This window comes from Oenanthe melanoleuca, chromosome 6 (assembly GCF_029582105.1).
Source record: "Oenanthe melanoleuca isolate GR-GAL-2019-014 chromosome 6, OMel1.0, whole genome shotgun sequence".
NCBI lineage: Eukaryota > Metazoa > Chordata > Aves > Passeriformes > Muscicapidae > Oenanthe > Oenanthe melanoleuca.
The window spans coordinates 19,725,092-19,747,687 of record NC_079340.1 but is presented as its reverse complement, the minus strand read 5'-3'; the positions used below and the strand labels follow the sequence as shown (position 1 = coordinate 19,747,687).

At 34.3% G+C, this 22,596-nt stretch overlaps 1 protein-coding gene across 5 annotated transcripts in view; it reads left to right on the top strand.

Moving 5' to 3' along the window:
• The window catches only part of EXOC6 (exocyst complex component 6), an 88,900-nt gene that overhangs the window by 23,792 nt on the left and 42,512 nt on the right, over positions 1-22,596 (top strand). For all 5 annotated transcript variants that reach the window (XM_056494924.1, XM_056494925.1, XM_056494927.1 and 2 more), the window contains exons 6-17: positions 6,930-7,134; positions 8,202-8,357; positions 8,980-9,048; positions 12,182-12,265; positions 12,356-12,402; positions 12,788-12,908; positions 14,792-14,863; positions 15,456-15,553; positions 16,630-16,735; positions 18,597-18,706; positions 19,733-19,844; positions 20,670-20,804. In XM_056494924.1, coding sequence (XP_056350899.1) covers positions 6,930-7,134; positions 8,202-8,357; positions 8,980-9,048; positions 12,182-12,265; positions 12,356-12,402; positions 12,788-12,908; positions 14,792-14,863; positions 15,456-15,553; positions 16,630-16,735; positions 18,597-18,706; positions 19,733-19,844; positions 20,670-20,804 — 1,315 coding nt within the window. The remainder of the gene's footprint in view (positions 1-6,929; positions 7,135-8,201; positions 8,358-8,979; positions 9,049-12,181; positions 12,266-12,355; positions 12,403-12,787; positions 12,909-14,791; positions 14,864-15,455; positions 15,554-16,629; positions 16,736-18,596; positions 18,707-19,732; positions 19,845-20,669; positions 20,805-22,596) is intronic.

The window sequence follows — 22,596 nt, the reverse complement described above, 5'->3', positions numbered from 1 at the left end:
GAAATAAACACATTTATTACTTATAGAAGCAAGAAAAATAAGATCCTTAGGGACTAAAGGTCTTTTAGAGTACATTAATATCTGATTAATATATCACGATCTGGTTAAATTAAACACATAATGCCAGAAGAAAGGACGTTTTAACTTAACCTTATGTATTTCTTTAGACCTAGCTGGTTTCTCTATGCTTTTTGTGTAAATGGGCTATGAGAATGAAGTGCAGATAGTGTGTTGTTTGGGATTTTTCCCTCTGTGGCAAATTGATTTGTTAAAAAGAATTAAAACTATAATTAAAAATTAATTTCTAGGATAATAGTTTATAACTGGTACATGACCAGCTGCTATTTCCTATTGTGTCTCCACTTTTTATTTTCTCAGGGAGCCACTCACTGCTGCTGTAGTCCCAATATCCCCAGTTCTCCCTCCCTCCATGGCAACTTGGCTGCCCTTGCCTCCTGCTTTAGCTGCGTCCTGTCCCCCTGGGGCTGCTGCCTGCACCTCACACACCCACCCCAGCAATACCAGTGCTGCTGTTTTCTTCTTTGTGATTTCCATGTCATCACTGCCTCCCTGATCCCTGCCTGCTTTTCACAGTGCCTCAGTCACACTGATGCTTTGAGGCTGCACTTTCTGGGTTCCTGGTTGCTGGCGGTGCCTCTTTGTGCACTTGGCACCACTGCAGAGAGCTCCTGCTGACAAGTCTGTCTGGACAGGACTGTTTCCATTTGGAGCTAGCTGTGCATAGTCAGTTGTCTGCAGGGCTGCAATGTAATACAGATTTTCTTTTGGACTGTCAGGATTTTGGTTTCTGAGTGGCCAACACCTCCTACCATACCCTTGGACATCTGAAAAACCCTCAAGAGCAGCCACTGTGTGAGCAATCAGCTCTTAAAGCCTGTATGCAGACATGTCCAAAATGCTTCAGATTAACTGTACCATCAGATCTATGGACATTGCAGTAAATCTGATGCATCTTTGACAAAGATATATGTGCTACGTGATATCTGTGCACATTTGCTCTCTGGGAGGTCTTCTGCAGACATGCAAAAGCTTTAATAATGACCTTACAGCTATGGTACAATGGTGTCTCTTATTGCAATTAAAATTTGCTGTATATGAGCCAATGTGGTAGATCTCATCAGCTTGACTACTATACAGTGCTACCTCTGAACAGGACACTGGCTCAGCATCTGCTTAGAGTAGCTGGCATGTGGTCGTAGTAGTAGTAGCATGTTGTTGCAGTGTTCTTGGAACAGCTCTGCAGAAAGATGTAAACAGTCCCTTTGCTACTCATGTCAGAGATCAGACTGAAGAGTGTGTTGTCTGTATCACACCACTTCCCTCTGCAAGGTCTTCTGTGGTTAATGCTACACTTCGTGTCCTGGAAGTATTGAAAACACTGGGTTCAATGCCTGCATTCTGCCCTACCCTTGCTCCTTCAAGCAAGGCAAGTAGCTTCCTGGTTTTGAATCACAAGGGACGTTGTAGTCCCTAATGTCATGTAAAGATCATTTAGGGTGAGATAAAATTGCTGTTGGTTTTTAGCATTTTGACTCTATATTTGCTAGTGCTTTTGTGGAGTAAACTGATGGTTGATGTGCTTTCTGAGAAACCATTAGTACTCTTCAAATCTAGAAGACTTCTATCTGATAATTTTCCTGTGGAAGTTGTTGCCAGACAGGAAGTCTTAAAAATCAAAGGACTCCTGAATTGAGGGGTTTGGACATATTATTGTCATACCATAAAGAGATCTAAAGGAGAGTGGAGATGCCATAGCTTTTGATGTATCTTGAAATCACATGGAGTGAAGAAGGCTCAGACTCTGCTGCAGGCAACTGCTGCAGCTCAGGTAACTCTTTCATTAGCTACACTACAGTTACTATTTTGCCTGTGACTTTACAGTTCTCTATAATGCAGCCTACAGATGGCTATCCCATGGAACTGGCAGATAATTCAACTGGTAATTTCCTTGTGGCTTGGCAGAGTGCTTGTATTCTGGCCTTTATCAGTACTAAAAGATTGAGCAACATCAAGAACATCCATAGTGTCAGTGCAAAGACCTGACAGCTGATATGTCCACATACATGGGATTTCAAAATCGATCTTCCCAAGTTTTGCTGTGAAACTTCTTTGTGGAAGAGTCAGAGAGAGTAGCAGTCACAATCTAACATAACAAAGCAATGAGAAGTGTTTATTTTAGGCAAAAAATTTCTCATAAACCTTCATTGAGCCAATCTTTCACTTCTCTTTTTTATGAAAAGACATCTTGACTTTCTCTGCTTGTGGCCTTTTAGAACATGTTTTCATTGTTCCATTGTCTTACAGTCTTGCACCATGAATAAAACTCTCATAATGTTATGTATATAATGAATATAACTTTCTAATGTTTAAAGGAAGGGAAAAACAAAAGTATGAATATTATATATATTTGGGGGATAGTTGTTACAGGAAAAAGATTGGAATTTTATTTCCTTTTTCTGTGACAGACCCCTTTTAAGTTAATGCAGGATTTTGGATCTGGAATATATACTGGTTTGTGCAGGCAGAATGGAGTTTTACAGAGAAGTCAAAAAAGTCATCTATTGACAGCAACTTTTGGTCCTTTACCAATATGGGTAACATTTGAACTGATGACCTAGAGGTGAAAGGCTCTGTATCCTATTTATCTGTCTCCTGAGCCATGCATAACACAAGTTGACAAGAACTGTAGTAGTGGGAGGAAGTAACTGCAGAATCTGCTCTAAACAGACACGGTTGGGCTGGAAAGAGCTACAGAGAGTTTAAAGTCTTAACTGAGGAAGCACAAAGGAGAAGTGTGGTTTCTTTGCTGCACTCCCAACTGCCTAGTGGGGGCTATTGCACTTAGACAATTTGAGCTTGAATTTTGAGTCAGAGATAAGGTCATCACGCATTTCATACATCTGTGTTACCATGGCCTTAGTGTTTGGATTTTGATATGTGGCTTGAGAGGCAGGTCCCAGCTGCTTCAAGTGATTGTGGTCTAATTGGAAATAGTTAGAACTGGTGTTCTTGCAAGTCTTTTTCCACAGTAAATATTACAAAAAGCCCAAACCCATCATAAGTGGAAATAATTCAATAAGTCAGTCTGCTAAGATGGTTGCTGAATCTTCTCAAATCTGTGAGATGGACTGAAGAAGAAGTGTAGTGTTTCAGAGTATTTGCCTGGAAGGACTTGGATTTGTTTTTTGACCTTGTTATAAGCTTTTTTCCAAACTGTGGGAAAGGCAGAGTTGATTAGTTATTTAGGTTACTAAAACTCACTGAGACAGCAATTCATCCTTTCTCTGCAAAACCTTCCAAGCATCTAAATGAGTCTTAAGACTTAAAGGATACAAAAATGAAAAATTAATCATTTGTATAATTTGGTTCTACCCATGCTATTATAGATATCAGAAGATATCAGAACAGATAAAACCATGGTAATTTGATTTTGTTTTTCTACATTGTTTTGGAACAGTGTCACCATGAAGCACTGGATTTTACCAGCAGCAAATCTATACTTCCCAGAGGTACCATGGATCTGGCAAAAAACCCCCATCAGAATTTATTTGATGAGGCTATTTGATACTGAAATGTCAGCTGCTTTCTTTGTCACCATTCTCAAGTATTGTTAGTTTGATAATTTCACTTTCTAAAAAAATTTCCTACCACATCATTATTGACAAGAAGGGTATTCCACATATCTTGGGTTTTTTTCCACAGAGAAGCTCTTTAATCTGATTTTCAGAAATACTGAGCCTTTGATTTACTTTACAAAAGTTTCAGAGTTACTAGTGCCTCTGTCTCAGTTCATGGAGCTTTAGGCAACTGACAGAATATGTACGCTGGGAAAGTTTATAACTTAGGTTTAAAGTTGGTAAGGCAACTACATTTAAAAGCAAGGTAAATACTAGTGGTAAAAGGATTTAAATTGCAATTTCTACATGTCACCTTCAGGATCTTTCTGAGTATGATTTTTCTGTAGCATTATCAAAAAATCCCAAGAAACTCCCTGAAATGTGTTTGGTAGTAAAGTTTTAGGTATTTACTCAGTGGAAATGTAGTAAGCAAGAATATGCAGTATTTCCTCTAAGGGAAACACTAAAGTTGGAGTATACTACTATTTTTTCTTTGTAAACTAGGTTTATTTCCTTACTTAAAATAAAATGAAGATTTTGTCTCTTGTTTTTTTTCAGCAGGAAATTTTGGCATATAACTACATGTTTTTTTACTTAATAAGTTTGTTCGCAAATAAATTATTCTTGGTAAAATTGAGTCTTTGAGTTTATCTTGCTCCTGATCTGTGTAATTTCTTTACTGCTGTAGTTTAATTTGATGGGGTATTATTAGTAAGTTATGGTATTTCTCTTTACTGCCTCCAAACAACAGTCTGCTGATAAAAATATTAAAAGTTTTCTTTGTCATTTAAAGCATAAAAGAATACTTCATGTACACAAAAGTAATGGTAATTTTATTTTAATTTTGGGGTTTTTGTGTGTTGATGTTTCATATTCTATACAGACCTGCCTGGGGCATTTTGCAAAGAACAAGATGATGCAAAACACTAATATTAATCTTTGCAGATGGGGAGGGTGGCTGTTTATTTGTTGTGAGGTTTTAAAAATTTATTGTGTGTTGTTTTTTTCTTTCCTGGTTCTTGCTGGTATTAGAAGGTTCCATTTTTATTGTTGCCAGATTTTAGTAAAATTCACTGTGCAAAATCCACACTTTTCTTGTTCTGGTGTTGAAGTAGATCAGTTTTGCACAGTCTTATCATATGACTCACATTGGTGTTTCAAACTTGTATCTTCAGTTTGAAAAAACAGATTTTGTATCGAGGAGCATATTCTTAAAAGATCAGCTCAGAATAATAGAAGAATGCTATATTTGTATGAAAAATAACTTTGAAGATATTTCTTTAACTCATTTGTACTCAAATGGGCAATCTTCATCTTATGTGATTGATAATACATGCTGGGAACGAATAATATTGTCAAAACCTTCAACATTGAGTTAAATCTATGGGAAGTTTTAAACTCTAAATACATAAATACATAATTTATGAAATGATATGCAAAACTTTTTGGTTTAAATCCTGACCTGCACATGACCTTCAAATGAGTAAGACTTCGGTGCTTTATCAGAACAGATGTTAAAAGGGCAAGGTCCTGAGCTCCATATATGTTTAATTAGGAAGGGACTCTAGAATGGATTTAGAATGGATTATGTTAATTCTGATCTTAGAGCCAGCAGTCAAAAACCTTCCAGATGAACTAACAGTGTTCTGATAAGCTGATCTGTATAATTTAAATAAAAACCTTTTATACTATTTTGATGCTATTATGGTTTTATTCCCCAGAAGTCTCACCATGTGGCACTCTTGGCCATTTTCTATTTAGAAAAACAAAACCCATACACATAAACCCCCCAGACCTTTTCTTATGTGCAACATTCCGGTCCCCTTATGTATATTTTATATAAACCAAGCATATAACAAACAAAAGCTCCTAATTTACACTTGAAACCTCTTTATTTGCAATCTTCTGAAAGCAGCTCTGTTCTGGCATAAAAGAGAAGATTTTTCCCATCCTCCAACTATGCTGATTTGTTAACTTAGAAATGTCTTGATGAGAAGATTCAAAACACTGTCTTAATTTCAGAATTGAACAAGAAGCCATGGCTCTAGTGGTAGTAATTTGTTATTGCTTGTCCACTGAAGAAAACCAGAAACTTGAACTACATTTTTTGAAAGTGTTTACTTGCTATATTTACAAAGTAATGTCCAGAAGCTAAAGGACTGTAAAGGACACTTTTCTAGGTTTTCTCATTTGAAGGGATTTTTCTCATATTCAGCTTTTTTCCTCAAAATAATTTGATAATTTTTCAAAACAGATTATGTTGGACTTTAAGGAAGAAAAAGGAATTAAAATTATGGAAGAAAAGCTGAAAATGGGTTAAGGATATTACTCCGTATTTATGGGAAGAAAGGGTTGGAACTAGCAGCAAGTTAACTCCATCTGATCTGAGTGTTTCTGTTTTTCCCATTTAAGATGAAGGTAGAAGGCATCAGTTTACCTTATTCTGTTCTAATCAGACAAATGAAATTCATTTTCCCAACTTCCTCCAGGGCTGAGTAGCTGGTAAGAATAATACCTAAAGGGAAATTATTGTCACATCTGCAGTTGACTGCTGTCCTACTCATGTTTAGCCTGGTTCCTGTGCGTCCCTTTAAACTGTGGTTGAGGTCGCAGGTTTGTTCATTATGGTACTTGGTTAATTCAATGTAGTTGTTTTCTAGGTGGGATGGACTGCATTTTGTGAGAAGAGTTAATAGGTTTTTGGTTTACAGCAAAATATGATATGAAAAAAGCATTGGTCAGGATAGGCATATATGTGACTTTTCTGACTGAGAATGGTAGAAAGAGGATTGGTGTAGGGGTGTGTGTGTGTGTGTGTGCATGTGTACCTGAAGGAGGCAGGTACCTGCAGGCATGCTTTTTCAAGATTCTTTTCGTTGTTTGGTGCATATACTGCAGTGTTGGGTGGTTATTGGCAGTTCGTGTTTCAGAAAAAAACCTCAAATCATAAAAATCCTTGATCAGTTCAGTTTAGAAGGGAAGAGAATGGTTATGACTTCAGTGTCTCCAGTCTGCAGGATGCTCCATATGGTACTGGGACTACTGATCAGAACAATTAATACTATAGAGCCTACTTAAAGTTTTGATGTAGCTGAGTCCCTCTGGCACTTCACTGGGCTTTTTTCAAATTAAAGCATTAAATGGATGACCTTTTGATTATTAATTTTTCTAAGAATAGAGTAAATTAATTTGATGCATATTATTCAATGTGTGATATTGATATATATGAGATAAATTATTTTACCAACTTTTTATGAGAAGCTACATAATTTTATTTTAATCTCTTTGTAGATACTATTCTGCTTTGAAAACAATGGAGCAGCTAGAAAATCTGTATCTTCCTAGAGTTAGCCAATACCGCTTTTGCCAGATAATGATAGAAAATCTTCCAAAACTGCGTGAAGAAATAAAAGAAATATCCATGTCAGATCTGAAGGATTTCTTAGAGAGTATTCGAAAGCACTCTGACAGAATTGGGGAGACTGCCATGAAACAGGTAAGCCAGCCAAACAGAATTACCTTGGTCCTGTTGTTAACTGAAAATTACAGTTTCATTAGTCTCAAATTATTCCAGAAGGTTTGTTCAAAGATTACAGTCATCCCACAGACCTCTGAGTAAAAATGGAGAGCTGTGAAATGCATACATATTGTGTGGTTTTTATCAGTGTCCTAGACAAGAAGTAGTTTCCTCCCTGAGAAAGGAAGGAGAGATACTGTATATCTCAGGTTTCAAGAAATTATGAAGTACTTTGAGTAGTCAGCTTCTGGATAGTCTGTGTCTCAGCAGCTACTTCACCAAAACAAAGAGCAGCCTATCTGGCCAGCTGGCCAGGATGAATTAGACAAAAGAAGTGTTGAGATAACTGCTAGTTCTCTCTAAAGTGCTACTCATACAGAAGACTAAGAGCCAGAAGGAGACTGAAACAGCTGGAGGCCTTGCCTGCTCTGTCACAAAATAATCTGCCACTTCAGAGCATCACTACTAGGCCAGGTTTAAAGCAATTAATACTTTTAAAATTTATTCAGAGAGCAAAAAACATTTTCATTTGACTTCTCGTTGGCAGAATTCAGGTTGGGTTGCCATTTTGTCATCTAAGGTTCTTATAAAATGCAGCATTGATTATTATAAATGAAACCTAATTGCAAGATTATGCTGTGCTGCCTTCAATAGTAAGGGCAATATCGTGCCTTTGAGTTCTGCAACTGACTGCTCACATAGACTTAACTGAAGACAGCAAAAAAGTATCTGGGAGCTCAGAAACCTGTACTTCATTTAAATATTGATTCTCTGCAATTTATGATCAGGAAAATTACAGATTGATATTTTAAAATTTTTCTGCCTTTAAATTTTATAATGGTGATTAGGGAAAAGTTACGCAGGATTCACTATTGAATTAATTCTTCATCCCAAACTGATTAAAGGCAAAATCACTGGTGTAGGCTGAGGGTGTGCATGCACCTTGCAGTTATACTGATGTGTATTCAGTTGCACCACCTGCTTTTCATGTCCTAGCATATGCTCATCAGTGATGAAATTTGAATTGCATTTCTCTCTTAAAACAGGCACAGCAGCAGAAAACCTTTAGTTCTGCTCTTCAGAAGCAGAATAATGTAAGCTATGGTCGGAATGTGCATTTAGGGAGAAACAGGATTTTGGAATCCAAGAATGAAATCACATTGAAGCGAACATTTGAAGATGAGGATGAACATGAAGAAGAGGTAACTTTGTACTAAATCAGTTCATCTTATTTAAAGTGAATTTTGTAGGTTTATTGAACAAAATTACTGTCTTTACACTGTGTTTAGATGCTTAACATTAGAAAAATACACAAACTATTAGTTGTATTTTATTATATTAATAAATATTATATTAATGCTAGCTTTAGTGTTATGTTTGAGGACATTCAATTGGACAGGACCTGCAGTTATTCTGGAATTCAGTTGCAACTTACACCACTGTTAGTGTTATGTGGCGTACTAGAATATTCTGGTGTTGCTAAATCCTGCATTTTGGTATTGAGGACTTCAGCTTAGGTAAGAACTCTTTCATCTGTCAAATACTCAGTATTCCTAAATTGAATACCACAGTGAGTATTTAGACCTTTATGTCTGATGATCTGTAAACACAGAGAAAGAAGTGTGGTATTGCAACACAAATGAAATTTATGTCTGTAATGGAAAAGGAGGAGAGATTGGAGCAATTGTTTTATTGTTTTCTGATAGAAGCCATCCATTTTTGAGTCCTTATTACATAGACAAGTTCTGTAGGTAATGTATCCAATTTTACAGATTACATGTTTATTATGTTTTATATACTCTTCTTTTTCCTTTCCTTCTTCAGGTTTTAACTGCCCAAGATCTTGTAGACTTTTCTCCAGTATATAGGTGTTTACACATCTACTCAGTTTTGGTATGTATTAGGGTGACCTCAAAAAGAGATTTCAGTTTTTGAAGTTACATATTCATTTTCACATTGTTCATACTCTTAATAGTTCCCAAACAGGCAAATATATTACTTCTAGTGTTAGTAGTTCTGGATGAACCAGCTGAGATGGGTATGGGTACTCAGGGCATAAGCCCATGTGTTCTTTTGTGTGCAAAATAAAGGACACGCCACAAGGCTTTTATTACCTGGATGTTTTTAAGTATATGTGTAAAATACGCATCTTTGCATTAATCCACATTTCACAGTTCCCACAAGTGTTCCATGTTACCCAAATATTTTGATGAATGTTACAAAACATAGGAATATTCAGTCAATCTTGTGGAAATCAGAGCAGTAGCGAAAAATAGGAAGCAAATTCTGGAGATTCTGACAGGGTGAACCTCTTCAGTTTAGATTGGATTCAATGGCAGAGACACAATAACCTATTTTATCTTCTATAAAAGAGATTCAGTGCACAAGCTTACAAGGATGAAAAGTTTTTTTGAGAAACATGGTATCAAATTATTTGTTGTTTCCTTATCTTTTCCTTGTGTCTCAGGTACTTTTGAAGTCAGATTACTTAGAGAATTTAAGTATCAGTGACACATAGATGATGTAAGTATTGCTAGTCCTACAATCTCAGCTGCACTTGCCTTCAAGCATTCAGGCTGGGTTATCTTCTTTTTATGGAATCCTTGCAGCTGTGTTACATGAAAGCATATTGAAATACTGTTAAAATGTAATTTCACTGTATCTTTATTATTTTTTAAGAAAAAATGCAAACAAAATCATCATTACTTGTTCATCTCACTGAAAAGTTGGGAGGGAAAGAAAGGCTGCCAGAACTGTTGGAAGAGTGGACTGTTTCTTTTAATAGAACAGTGTGAAATATCACATTAAAAAAATGTGTAAAATTAACCATACCAGTTGATGATGGCTGCTAATTCTTTCTGTAGTATGATAAAGGAACAGGAAGTAAAACTGATAGATGACATTTAGAAGTAATACATAATTATATTTTTCACTTTGACGAGGATCCTGAAGTTGCACCCTTTATCCAAATACATGCTTTTTGGGTTTAAACTAAAAGTTTTCCAGATTCCAAATTTACTGGAGATAGAAAACAGCTTGGAGTGCTTCCTGATATCAAAAAGGGTTGTTGATGCAGACTTCTGTATTTCCTGCCAACATAATTTCCTCAATAAGCCAAGATAGCATTATCAAGAGTTGTGCATTAGCCACTTTTGGGAGTCCTTATTTACCTTGTGTTGCAAACCATCTCTTTTCAGTTTAGAGAACTTGATGATGGCAAAGAAGGGGAGTTGATACCGGATGGCTTTTCATTTCTATAATAAGGATCTTACAGCTAGTGTTATGTTCTTAATGGATTCCATCTCTGCTACAAAATTGTAGAAAATACTCTAATTTCACACAAGACAGAAGTTTTTTATTCTGCTTCTTTGTATTGAAGAAGAAAGCACAATTTTTATATACCTCAGAATATTACACATCTTGCGATTCCAACCTAGTGATGACAAGATACATACATACCAAACATAGACTGTATTTATGGACAAGTAACATTAGAAACTTAAGAGAAATATACATAAAGGGTTTTTTTTTTAGCCCATGTATTATGTAATGCTGCATATATAAATTCTGGTGAAGATACCCCTGCCCCTTTTGCATGTAATGTTACTTTTTAATAAAATACCGCATCAGCGTAAAGCAAATGTATCTATGGTGTGAAGTAGGATTTCCTATATTAGCAATACTCCTAAAATTTCTAACAAAACATGAACTGATTTATTGTTTCTGTTGATAGAAACTCATGTAATTTTGGAAGCAGCTGGGCAAAACAAATGCATTGCTTTGTTATTTTATCTTGCCTAGACTTTGCTGGTTCAGTGAGTGAACTATCAGGGTTGTTGGAGTATTCTGCTGATTGGGTAGAGATTTGATGCTGGAGGTAGAAGTCAGTAATCTGAAAACTGCACTGAATATTTGGGCTGGAGGTGGATGGTTGGTATTTGTGATCATTATGTGTTTGTATGAGTTGGAGCATATTGTGTAAAGTTCTGCTGCAACAGATAGTGTTAGTAAATTTGCGTATTAATTTCAAGTGGATTTTTTTGTTGTTTTTAAGCAAAGTCTCTCTTTTAGGCTTTCTTACGTTAGCAGTATTTCTAAATATGACTAAATATTCATTATGAACTAAATGTACATCTTATAAAGGAGTTATGTAAGTAATGCTGGATTAGTAGGATAAAATGCCTGTAATAATTTGATTTGGAGATTTTTTGGAAGACCAAGGTAATGGAATTCTAAATAGCAGTGGCCTAATTATAGGCTCTCAAAGTAAAAACAAACCTTAAAAATGCTAAACAGCTTTATTCTGCTTGCATACAAATTGCATGTGGTTTGGTAGATAGATGAGTCAATGTAGCACTGATTTCAAATGGACAGATGGTTTTTACTGAATGGTCATTTTAATGAGATGAGTAATATGACACTTGAATTCCTCATAGTATAATCTTTAGGCACAGAAAGTATTGTATTTTTGAGGATCGTGATAGGAAAAAATCCAAATCCACACTCATAATAAATCCAAAGAGAATAAGCAAATATTCAATAAATCTCATGTATGTCTTTCCTCAGGCAGAGTTAATGCAGTATTCAGAGGTCTCACATATTCGCAGAAGCATTTTTGTAGCAATTTTATAATGTAGTTTTTCTTGAATAACCTAAGTGTGTTAGAAGACAATGAGTTTCAATTATACAGTAGTAGGCAGTATGCCTTGTCTATGAATATTAATATACTTTGAAAGTTGTAGTTTAAAAATGGGCATACTGTTTAAAATGCATAATGTTGCTTGGCAAAATGTAGGCATGTGAGCAAAATTTCTATTTATAGTACAGACTGTAAGATTCTCTACAAAAAAATGTAATTTCTGCGTATTTCATGCATGCAAAACTTTGCTGGTGTCAGCTGGAGGTTTACATGTGGAATAAATACAAAATATGTGCTTAGTTTAAGAGAATTCTACCTTTAAATTAAGAAGGGACTTTTTCACACTGAGACAGTATTCTTTTTTTGACTACTTGCATCTTTTTCTAGGGTGATGGAGAAATATTTGAAAATTATTACAGAAAACAAAGGAGGAAACAAGCAAGATTAGTTCTGCAACCACAGTCAAGCATGGTAATTAATACTTCCAGTTTTGCATTGATTTGAGTTGAAGCTAATACTTGGTATTTTTGTTCCTAAACTTGTTTTCTTTTTCATTGAAAGCATGAAACAGTAGAAGGCTATAGAAGATACTTCAGTCAAATTGTAGGGTAAGTTTTCTAAATGAAAATTCATTTCAGTTTTACTGTGTTGATTCTTAATTCAACCTGTGTTCTTCCATTGTCCAAGAACTTTCTTCTGCAAGACTCAGTTTCTTCACAGATCATGTGGGTGGTTATTGCTGGATCTGAGCAGGAAAGAGCATCCACATCCTACCAGCAGGGTGTCCTACAAGGACTCTGCAGCAGCGTGGGCTCCAGATGGCATGAAATAAAATTTTCACATTTTTACTTCATTCTGGGTGAAGCACAGCACGAAACCTACCAAGTTGTTACTGCTTCAGTGGGGAAGGTTTTGGCTATGCTTGGGTGTGAAGGGTAGTATTTGCTCTAATATTAGAAACAACTTAATAATTTAAATATTATTTTGTTTTAGTTTCTTTGTAGTAGAAGACCACATTTTACATGTAACTCAAGGATTGGTAACTAGGACATACACTGATGAACTCTGGAACATGGCCCTTTCCAAGATCATTGCTGTTCTTAGAACACATTCAGTAAGTGAGAAGTCTTATCAGTATTGCAGTTTAAATCCTCTTACTTCAGAGCTCTGTGTATTTAAAGCTGGGATAGCAACAAAGTGAAAAATTACACCTCTCTCATGTTTTCTTTTTCTTGTGGTTAAAAATTGCTCAGATTTTGGAGGGAGCCTGCCAAGCTTTTGTTTTTCCCAACAGTATCAGGCTGTGATCCACAGCCATGGGCTATTTGCATAATCCTCCACTGATTTACAACTCACTGGGTCTTCCAAACCTTCTCTTAGTCCAGCAGTTTAGAATATGCAGAGTTAATCTGCTGTTATTATTGCAATCCTTCCTCATTAGTCTCAACTGACCTCTTCATTAGATCAGATTGAATAGTTCAGCACTGAAAGCACCACCAGGAAATAGTTCCTAATTATCATTCCAAATGCTGTGTTTCCAAAATAAACTCCACTAGCAAAACCCTTGCAGCTCTCTCTTCAATGATATAGTAGTGTTATGTTTATGTTGAAGTAAAGGTATTAGAAAAATTCTATATCACTTGGGTATTTCAGTGCATTCAAGTGTGTCTCCTAAAGTTATATTCCTACCTTAACTGCTATTTCTTATTCCTCTGTGAAAAACCAATGGAATATACATTTTTCAGTCAGACTGACTCATAATAAATTACTTCAGAATTTACTATTGGTGTAACTTTTACTGTTAGAAAAAATACAAGAACTTTATCTTTCCCTTTAGAATGTTTGCTAGTGTCATTTCCTTAATGCAGTTCTATTTTTAATTTTTATTAAAATTGATCTTAATTCAAGAAATGTTTTATATCTCATATATACTGGAGAAAAATGAGGAAAAATGTGAGATTGCAACCATAGTTATCATAGGACCTTTATTAACAGAGGTACATGAGATGTTCTCATACTTTTTTACTTCTTTTGAGAGGAATTTTGAGATATATTCATCCAGCATTTTTAAAAGCTAAATACTTTGCTAGTTAATTATCTCCATGTGGATTTATATACCTAAATAAGAATATGATAATTTAAAGGTTGAAAGTAATATAATCTCTAAAGAACTCTTCAAAGTCTTGTCATGTTCTTGGTCGCTATTTCTTCTCTATATCCGTAACTCCCATCAAACCCAACTCTATCAGAATCTCTCTAATATCATCCTACTGAAGACTAATGTTTAGATTAGTAAACCAAACCCTTCCTTTTAATAAAGTATGTTAAGAGCAAAACTTCAAGAAAGGTGAAACAGGTATATGTATTGTCTTCAACCAATACTATATTCTCGTGCAGATTTAAATTATTTTAATAGAATATTTTTTACTTTATCCAGTATTTCAAATAGTGAAGCTGAAGTGAAAGTGTTATTTGTATGACTCTACATCTCTGAAAATCAAATTTCAGTTTCAGTCATCTAGTAAATAACTTAATGTCTTGCCCTTTTTATCACCCAGTTTAAATTTGAAATTATTTAGAAAAAAATTATTACGTTTTACCCATATAGCTGCAGAAAACTGTCTGAGGTGGCACAGTGTTAGCTGCATCCAGGCTTGGTAGTCAAAAGAATGTTCTGTGGAACCTCTCTGATACTGATTCAGCCAAGTTTTCTTATGTTCCACTAAAATAAATGTAATTTTCTGATTTTCAGTCTCAGCACACCATCCTGGTATTTATTGAATCTCATATTTTAGTTGACTTTTTCTGAACTTCTACACCATTGATAGTTATATAAAAATTTAACAAATACTTTTATGTACCTGGACTAAATAAAGACAAGAAAGTCTAAATTGTTTTTCACTAAGGCTGGAGAGTTTAACATGTGATACTATTCTTTGAAAATGTATGTCCTATATTTAAAATCCTTTTAATAAAACCAGAATTTCTCACTTTCAGTCATATTGCAATGATCCTGACCTTGTCCTGGAACTGAAGAATCTCATTGTAGTATTTGCTGATACTTTGCAGGTACATACTGTACTATTCATTTAACTGAAATTCTTGTAGTCAGATTTTAACTTTAGGTGAGTGCAATGTTTGTGTTTTCATGAATCATATATACAAATCAAACCCAAAATTGCAGAATAATATTAAAAAAATTTATTTCTTGCCTTAGGTCCTCATTTTCAGTATTATGAACTGAACATGTGTGATCTGGGCTATCCAGCAAGCATAAGATATTCATATTTGTGCAATATTAGTGTTAGTTTTGTAATTCATGTATGCTCTTTTCTTTTAAAAATGCTTTACTTCTCATCTTAAGACAGAATAACATTCCAGTTATCATTAACTCTTTAGCTGAAAGACAGGTGAACATAATTGCAAGGTATTCTTACAGTTTTTAACAAACAAGGAGAAATGGGGCAAATTTCCCAATGTATAGGATAAATATTTTGCTAAAAATTTAATAAATCAACATTTAGTAGTGTGCTAAAAGTACTAAATTTGTGTTATAGAGGTGATAAGATTGAATATGTCTCACCTCAGACTTCTGAAGTGTTGTGATAGGAATTGAGTGTATTGGTTCTTGAACTATCCCATCTTCATTTTCATCCTTTAGGGCTATGGTTTTCCTGTGAACCGACTATTTGATCTTTTATTTGAAATAAGAGACCAATACAATGAGACACTTCTTAAGAAGTGGTCTGGATTGTTCAGGTCAGTATATCAAAGTAGTTGTGCCTTTTGTGTTGCATCTCTTGTTATTGTCTGAGCTCAAGTTTTTATGATCTAATTCAGAAAAAATTTGTTAACTCAGGTGTTGTGTATGAATTTCAGGTTGGTTAGGACCAAGATACTCATCATGCGTAACTACTAATTAGAAGAAGAGACATCAGGTCTGCTTCTATAGTTAATGGAAGGTCTCCAAAGGGACATTATCAGAGAAACATGCAGGAGAGAGACATCTGTTTCTCTTCTTTAGGAACCTGATAATTCCAGGTTATTGCAACAGGGCTTTAAGTTCCTAATGTAGGTTGTCTTAATACTTACTGCTGGCTGATAAGCATATCTGCCTGACAAACTATTGACATTGCCACTATGTCTTCATGTTTTGTGAAGGATGTTTTCCACCAATTCCTTGGGACCATTTGATTGAAAAAAATCTAAATCCAGGAATATGTCAGCCTAAGACTGTACTCCAAAGTTTATTTATAGATAGAGTGTGACATCTCAATGTGCAGAAATTATTTGCCATAACATATTTTATTACAGAAAACATTAATATAAATTGACCACTTAAGATTCTCCAGTTCCCTGTGCTTCTGTTCTAGACATTTGACTAGAACAGAAGTGCAGAGGGTGTCCAGACAATGCTGTGACCGTATCCTGCTTGAAGTTCTCTAAGGAATCTCCACTGACCTTGTGTAGCTCTGGTGCCAAAGTGAGGCACTGAGTATAAGCTTTAGAGTAGAAATAGTGCAGGTTTCCGTAATCAATAGATATATTACAGGTTACTCAGCAGTGGATTAATTGCTCTAAGGTTCTTTAGCTGTATTATGCACATATGAAATCACTTTTTGGTATTTTTTTCCTCTGTGATTAGACGTACTGTAAAGAGTTAACATACATGAAGTATTTCCAAAGTAATCAAAAATACTTAGGATGTGTAAGGTTCTTAAAACTTTTTGAAGATGCAGACCTAAGTGTGGTGGTAAAATTTATATTTATTTACACATTTTAACACCAGAAGACACTGTAAGTTACAAATTTTTTTCACTTCACTTCTTCACCAGGGATATTTTTGAAGCAGACAACTACAGCCCTATCCCTGTAGCAAATGAAGAGGAATACAGAATTGTTATAAGCAAATTTCCTTTTCAAGATCCAGAACTTGATAAGGTAAGGGAAACTTTTATGTTATTAAAGTTTGTGGAAATCCAGTTGAAGACACTAGGGACAGTAATGATTTCTATAATTAAAAAACAATTAAAATTTGAAAAGCTAGGTCGATTAAGAGGCTAAATCACCTTCTTTGAGTGTAATTATCTAGTCATAAGTAAATATGAAAATGAAAAGTTGAGTCATTTGCTCAGATGTTTGAGTGAGTAATGAAACCCACTGTTTTGTAAACAAATTAATAATAGAGTTTAACTGATAAAATCCTTATGTAATTATAATGCAATCTGTCTTTAGCTAAATTTTGTTGCAACTCATGTTTAATTACTTAGTATTTGCTGTTGCATTGCAAAAATATGTCTAAAATAAAGACTGGTTAGAGACAACCATTTCTGTATTTCACTTTTAGATTTAAATATTTGTGTTTGAGTATGTGGGGTAAAATAAACATGAAGGGACTGTGAATAATTCTGCTGTAATGGCACTGCAGTAGGATGTCCTTTTGTAGCCTCAGCCATTCTTTCATATAGACTCTCTTCACAAAAGGTGGTTAACCTGTTCTGCTATTCAAGTATGAGTTTAGAAATACCAGTGAAGAAACAAGAGGCTCATGATGGAGTCTGTAGAGGGGCATTAAGTCTAAGAACCACACGACAGTGACAGTAACTGTTGTAGGGAGAAGCTGTTTATACAAGATCCATTGCTACAGATACCTGCAAAAGTGAAAAGCTATTTTAATTCTGTGGTTCAGCAAGGATTTGCCAGCAGTTGTAACAGCTGCATGTTGTCAATACAGTGTTGCAATGAAGATGAAAAATTAAAGGAGGTGTTTATGCTGATTTTTGAAGAGGTTCCAGAGTGCTTTCTGGATGCATTCCTCCATTAAATTAATTTACTTAGCCATAATAATACTAAAATAAGTTAAATAGAATGGAAATCCCTTTCATTATTGGAAGTTTACTATACCCTGGATACTATTTAGCGTGGCATATTTTGCTAATAAACTTCAGAAATTTTTATTTTGTACTAAATAATTTTATCTGCTATACATATGCATATAATGATGACAAAGCTTCGGCTGTTGTTAACGGATGCTTTTCTCGTAACGAGGAATTGAATTATTCGTGGATGATATCAGTTATTGATTATTTTTTTCATGCATTAATCATAAACAAAAAATATTTTTTTGTAAATGTCAAAAATTATGTGTTTAGTGCAGAAATACCTATTTAGTCTGTATAAATTTAATTTAAGTTATTCACTTTTGTTCTCCCAAATACAGTATCAGTTTTAAAATCGCAGTAAGAAACGTGATTTTATTATTACAAACTTACGACTATTTCCCACATGTTAATTGAAATTCCTGAAAATAATTCAAACTGCTTTGGTTTTGTGAATCTTAAAAAAATAGTCTGAGCATTCTCAAGATACCTGAGAATCCCAGAAGTGTTGAATTTCTCAAACTTTTTTTTTGCACTGCTTTCTTTGGGAAAAAAAGTTTGTATTTTTTAACCTCTTATCCCAATTGCTTTTATCTTGTTCATTCAGATTAAAAGCAGTTTGAGACTTGTTTTTTAATTATGTTTGTAAATTGCTTTCTGCAGGGGCATCTTGAATTACAGAAAATCTCCAAACTTTATTGTAATTTAAAGAAGTGATAAAATTATATTCTCCTTATAAGCTGTTTAACAGTTGTAGTAGTTAGCTCAACACATGCAGCTTTGTATTTTATGAAAATCAGAAAAAGTTTAGATAGATTAAAATGTTGATAATGTTAAGTGGCTTTCTAATTGTTGTGTTTAGTAGCAAGCTCTCGTTGGAATCAGTTTCAAGTGTAAGACAGCATTATCTCTTATTTTGTCAGCAATCCTTTCCAAAGAAGCTTCCAATGTCTCAGTCAGTGCCTCAAATTTATATGCAAGTGAAGGAATTTATTTATGCAAGCCTTAAGTTTTCAGAGTCACTTCACCGCAGGTAAGCTTGAACTATCAGCATAAAGTAGCTTGTAACTTTCAGGTGACCTGAAAATACATACTAAAATGAAAAAACACTTTCTTGTGTACTTGCTTGCAATGCTTGTTTCATAATTTAAATATGTAATTTTTTATGTTTATTTAATCTATGATTCCCAGTGCTGTAGCATATATTTGTACGTATGTGGATATATATATATATTGTATAATGTGTGCATTGGTGAGAGTAGCTTTGTGTGGTAAGCAGTTTAAAACACTGCTGGGGTTCTTTGAACAGTATTAACTGGATTGAATAATCTAGAGAATTTATTTATTTAATAAAGCATGTAAAGGTTGAAAAGTATACTTCAATAGTGACCGTTTCAGAAGTCATTGTTTATCATCCCTGATTACTTCCTAATGTTTCCCTACTCAGTGCTTTGAGTTTCCTTAGCAATGATTTCTCCTGCAACAAAATGTGCTGTCTGCATTTCACTCCGTCTCTTATCCCTTATTTTTCTGATGGAAAACATCACAATTCACTCATTTCCTTTCCTCTTCTGGCCTTCAAAAGCTTAGTTTTAATTGCCTAAAATAGAATTCAGAGATATGAAATCTGGAAGGTATTTGTGGCCTTGTCACCCACTTCTGCACTGTTAAAGATGTAAATTACTCCCTTTCACACATTCTTAATTGATACTGTTTATAATTTACACGTACTAATGAGCACATGTTGACCTCCTTAGTAACTCATTAAAACCCACAAATTACTCTTTACGAACTGCTGTGTCAATAAACATGTCCAAAATCTAAAAATAACAGGTTTTGCATCAGTGTTGAAATTCAGTTAATGGAAAATTTGGTAGGTGAAAGAGGTGTTCTATCTGCTAGATCACAGAAAACTTGGAGCAACCAGAATTTAAATGCACATAGAGAATACTTAGCATAAAAAGTTCCCTTTGCAGGGAAGAAATGAAAACCATGAAGCATTGCTGTCAAAGTATTGCTATGTACAGCATAATTATAAAAATAAACTTTTCTTTTTCAGTTCAACAGAAATAGATGACATGCTCAGAAAATCTACAAATTTGCTGCTTACAAGAACTCTAAGTAGTTGTTTACAGAACCTAATTAAAAAACCTCATATAGGTTTAACAGAGGTAAGTTTTGAAACACATATCCAAAACTATGGATAAAAACTATTAAAACTATAAAAAAAAAATTAAAAACTATAAAACTATTTTTGTAAATGTAGATACACAAACATTATCACAACAGTATGAGAAAATCAAGTGGTGTTTGTTTTAAAATTAAACATGAAAGTAAGTATAAAAAGCATCAATATCTGTTCCATACATAAGAACAATACACTGTTTGGTCTAGCTGGACCCAGGGATGCCTTTTGAGAGAGACATGACAATCAAAGAGTTTTGTGATTTTTATGATTAGCAGAGAGTTGCAGGAAATAAGCCAAAGACATTTACATTTTTGTTTACATGCAGAGTATGATTTGTGTGATCTGTCTAGCAGTTAGTACCACTAATGTTGAGTTGCTCTTTCTTTCTATAAAAATAGAGTGGAGTGGAATATAAGATATACTTGAATGCATCATTCTGCAGACAGTGTTATGACTTCTTAAGAGCAGAATTTTTTTTTAAAATGGCACAAATTAGTGATTTTATTTCAGCAATTTATTTTCCTCTATTTTGCCTTTTTTAATTTTAAACTATCAATTGAATTTATTTCACTGGGTACGTATCTGAAATACTTGTTTTTAAAATGGTGTAAATTTGTATTTAAGCTACATTATTACTCCTTAGTGGTATTTGAAAGCAAACTTGAAAACTAACAGGAAATAGGTGGTAACCTGAAATAATGAAATTAATTTCTAGTAGCATTGTTCCTGAAAGAAGTAACTGTTTACAAATTAGATTGCAATAGGTGATATAAAAAGATTTTTACAATAACTTTTTTGTCTCTTGTAGCTTGTTCAAATCATCATAAACACAACACACTTGGAGCAAGCCTGTAAATACCTTGAGGATTTTATATCTAATATTACAAATATTTCACAATTGACTGTTCACACTGCAAGACTTTATGGGCTTTCTACATTTAAGGTATGGTATATCTTATCCATTATATGACTATGTCTGAAAAGTTATGTACACGAAGCATTTTAAAACAAAAAGGATCAGAACAAAGCTGCATGCCTTCTCATCTTTGTCTAAAATAATTCTGAACTCTTAAACATTCATTTATAACACTGAGCAGATAAACAGTGGTTTTAAATGTTTTTAGTATGTTCTGGAATATGTCAGTGCATGAGCAGCTTCAATATTATCTTTCAAGTGCATTTTTTATTAAGTGTGAAATGGCAGTCAAAGCTTAACTTCACAAAGCTTTTCATAGATTAAGCTCCAATTTGTGTAACTTCTCCCTTTTTCTGAATGGAATCAAGCAAAACAGCTACCTTAATCTAAAATCTGTGAATCAATTTTTAATTCTATTGTAGAAGTATATTGTGATGTATTTTCAAAGGCATTAAATATTAGTATAAAAGAAATATTAACAACTAGTGCTTGAACTAAAATTGTACTATATTTTTAGAATTTAAACCACAAAACAAAAGTAAAAGTCATCAGAGATTCTACAGCAGCTGCAACTTGAACTTTAGGTATTTGGCATTTTTTTCATGCGCACTGAAACAAAGGAGAGTGATTTCTTGTGTTTATGGGATAAAGAGGATTAGTCCTATTGAGAGAGTTCTGTTTTCTGCAATTCATTTCTCTCTTGATGCAGTATGTAGCCTATCTTCCTGTGATACACCCTCTGGCATAGATGTTAAAAGTGGGTGAGGTGGAATAAAATCATCATTGCAAGACACCTCGTATTTCCATTTGATAGCTAATAATTCTCCCATTTGCTGTTGCTTGTTTTGCTAAGGGTTTAGTGCATAAGGCAGGACAGAAAGGTTGTGGCCTAGCAATCATACTTGGTACTGCCCTTCTAACAATTTTACTAATTTTGGTCTAGGGTGCCTAGTTTGCTTGTGGTTTACCAATAGTGCATGTGTGTCTTGGAATTTGTGTATCCATAGCTATTTTCCTCTAAGGGCAATTCATTATCTTTTTACCAATCAAACTTGCATTGAAAAACACTTAATACAGTCATAGTCTTTGATTTCAGTAAGAGATGAGATATTCTTTATCCTTGAATTTAATCTAATAAATGCATTTGCAAGTTGCATTATATTTTTTGTAGATTGCTTATGCTGTTTTAACAGTTATGTTTAACACTCCTACAAACTAAGTTCGGTTAGAGGGATTCAATGCTGTGTCTGTTCTTAGTGAGTTTAGCATGTATGCACTTTGGAAAAATGCAAGATAAATGCTGACAAACAGATGGGGTGTTTTGTGTATGTGGTTTCTCTCCTGTCTACTTGCCTGGATAACTTGTTAGCACAATGTTCTCCAATTATAGTAGAAAATTCCTTCTTGTTAATCCTTTTTTTCCCTCTCTATTGTAATGAAAAACTGCTCACAGTTCCCCAACTGGGCCCTCACAGAGTTTGGTATGTTCTACTGTTATTAAATTCATCTCCTGGTGCCAAATTGTGTCACCTCTATTCTTTCAGAGTGGTCAAAAATCTCCTTTGATTAGCGGCATTGGTCAAGTTTACATTCTATGAAATGAGCTTTCACATCTACACTGTATTTTTTTAATGCAAGACAAAACCAGAAGGACTAGTCTTGCTATTGCCAAAAAAATAATTTTAACATTTATAGGTGATATAACCACTCCATTAATGACTTAGATTAAAAAAAAAAAAAAAAAAAAAATCCAAACCCAAACTAAAAAAAAATTTGAAGCAATTTTGCTCTATACCTAGGCAGATATATTTGCAAGTCC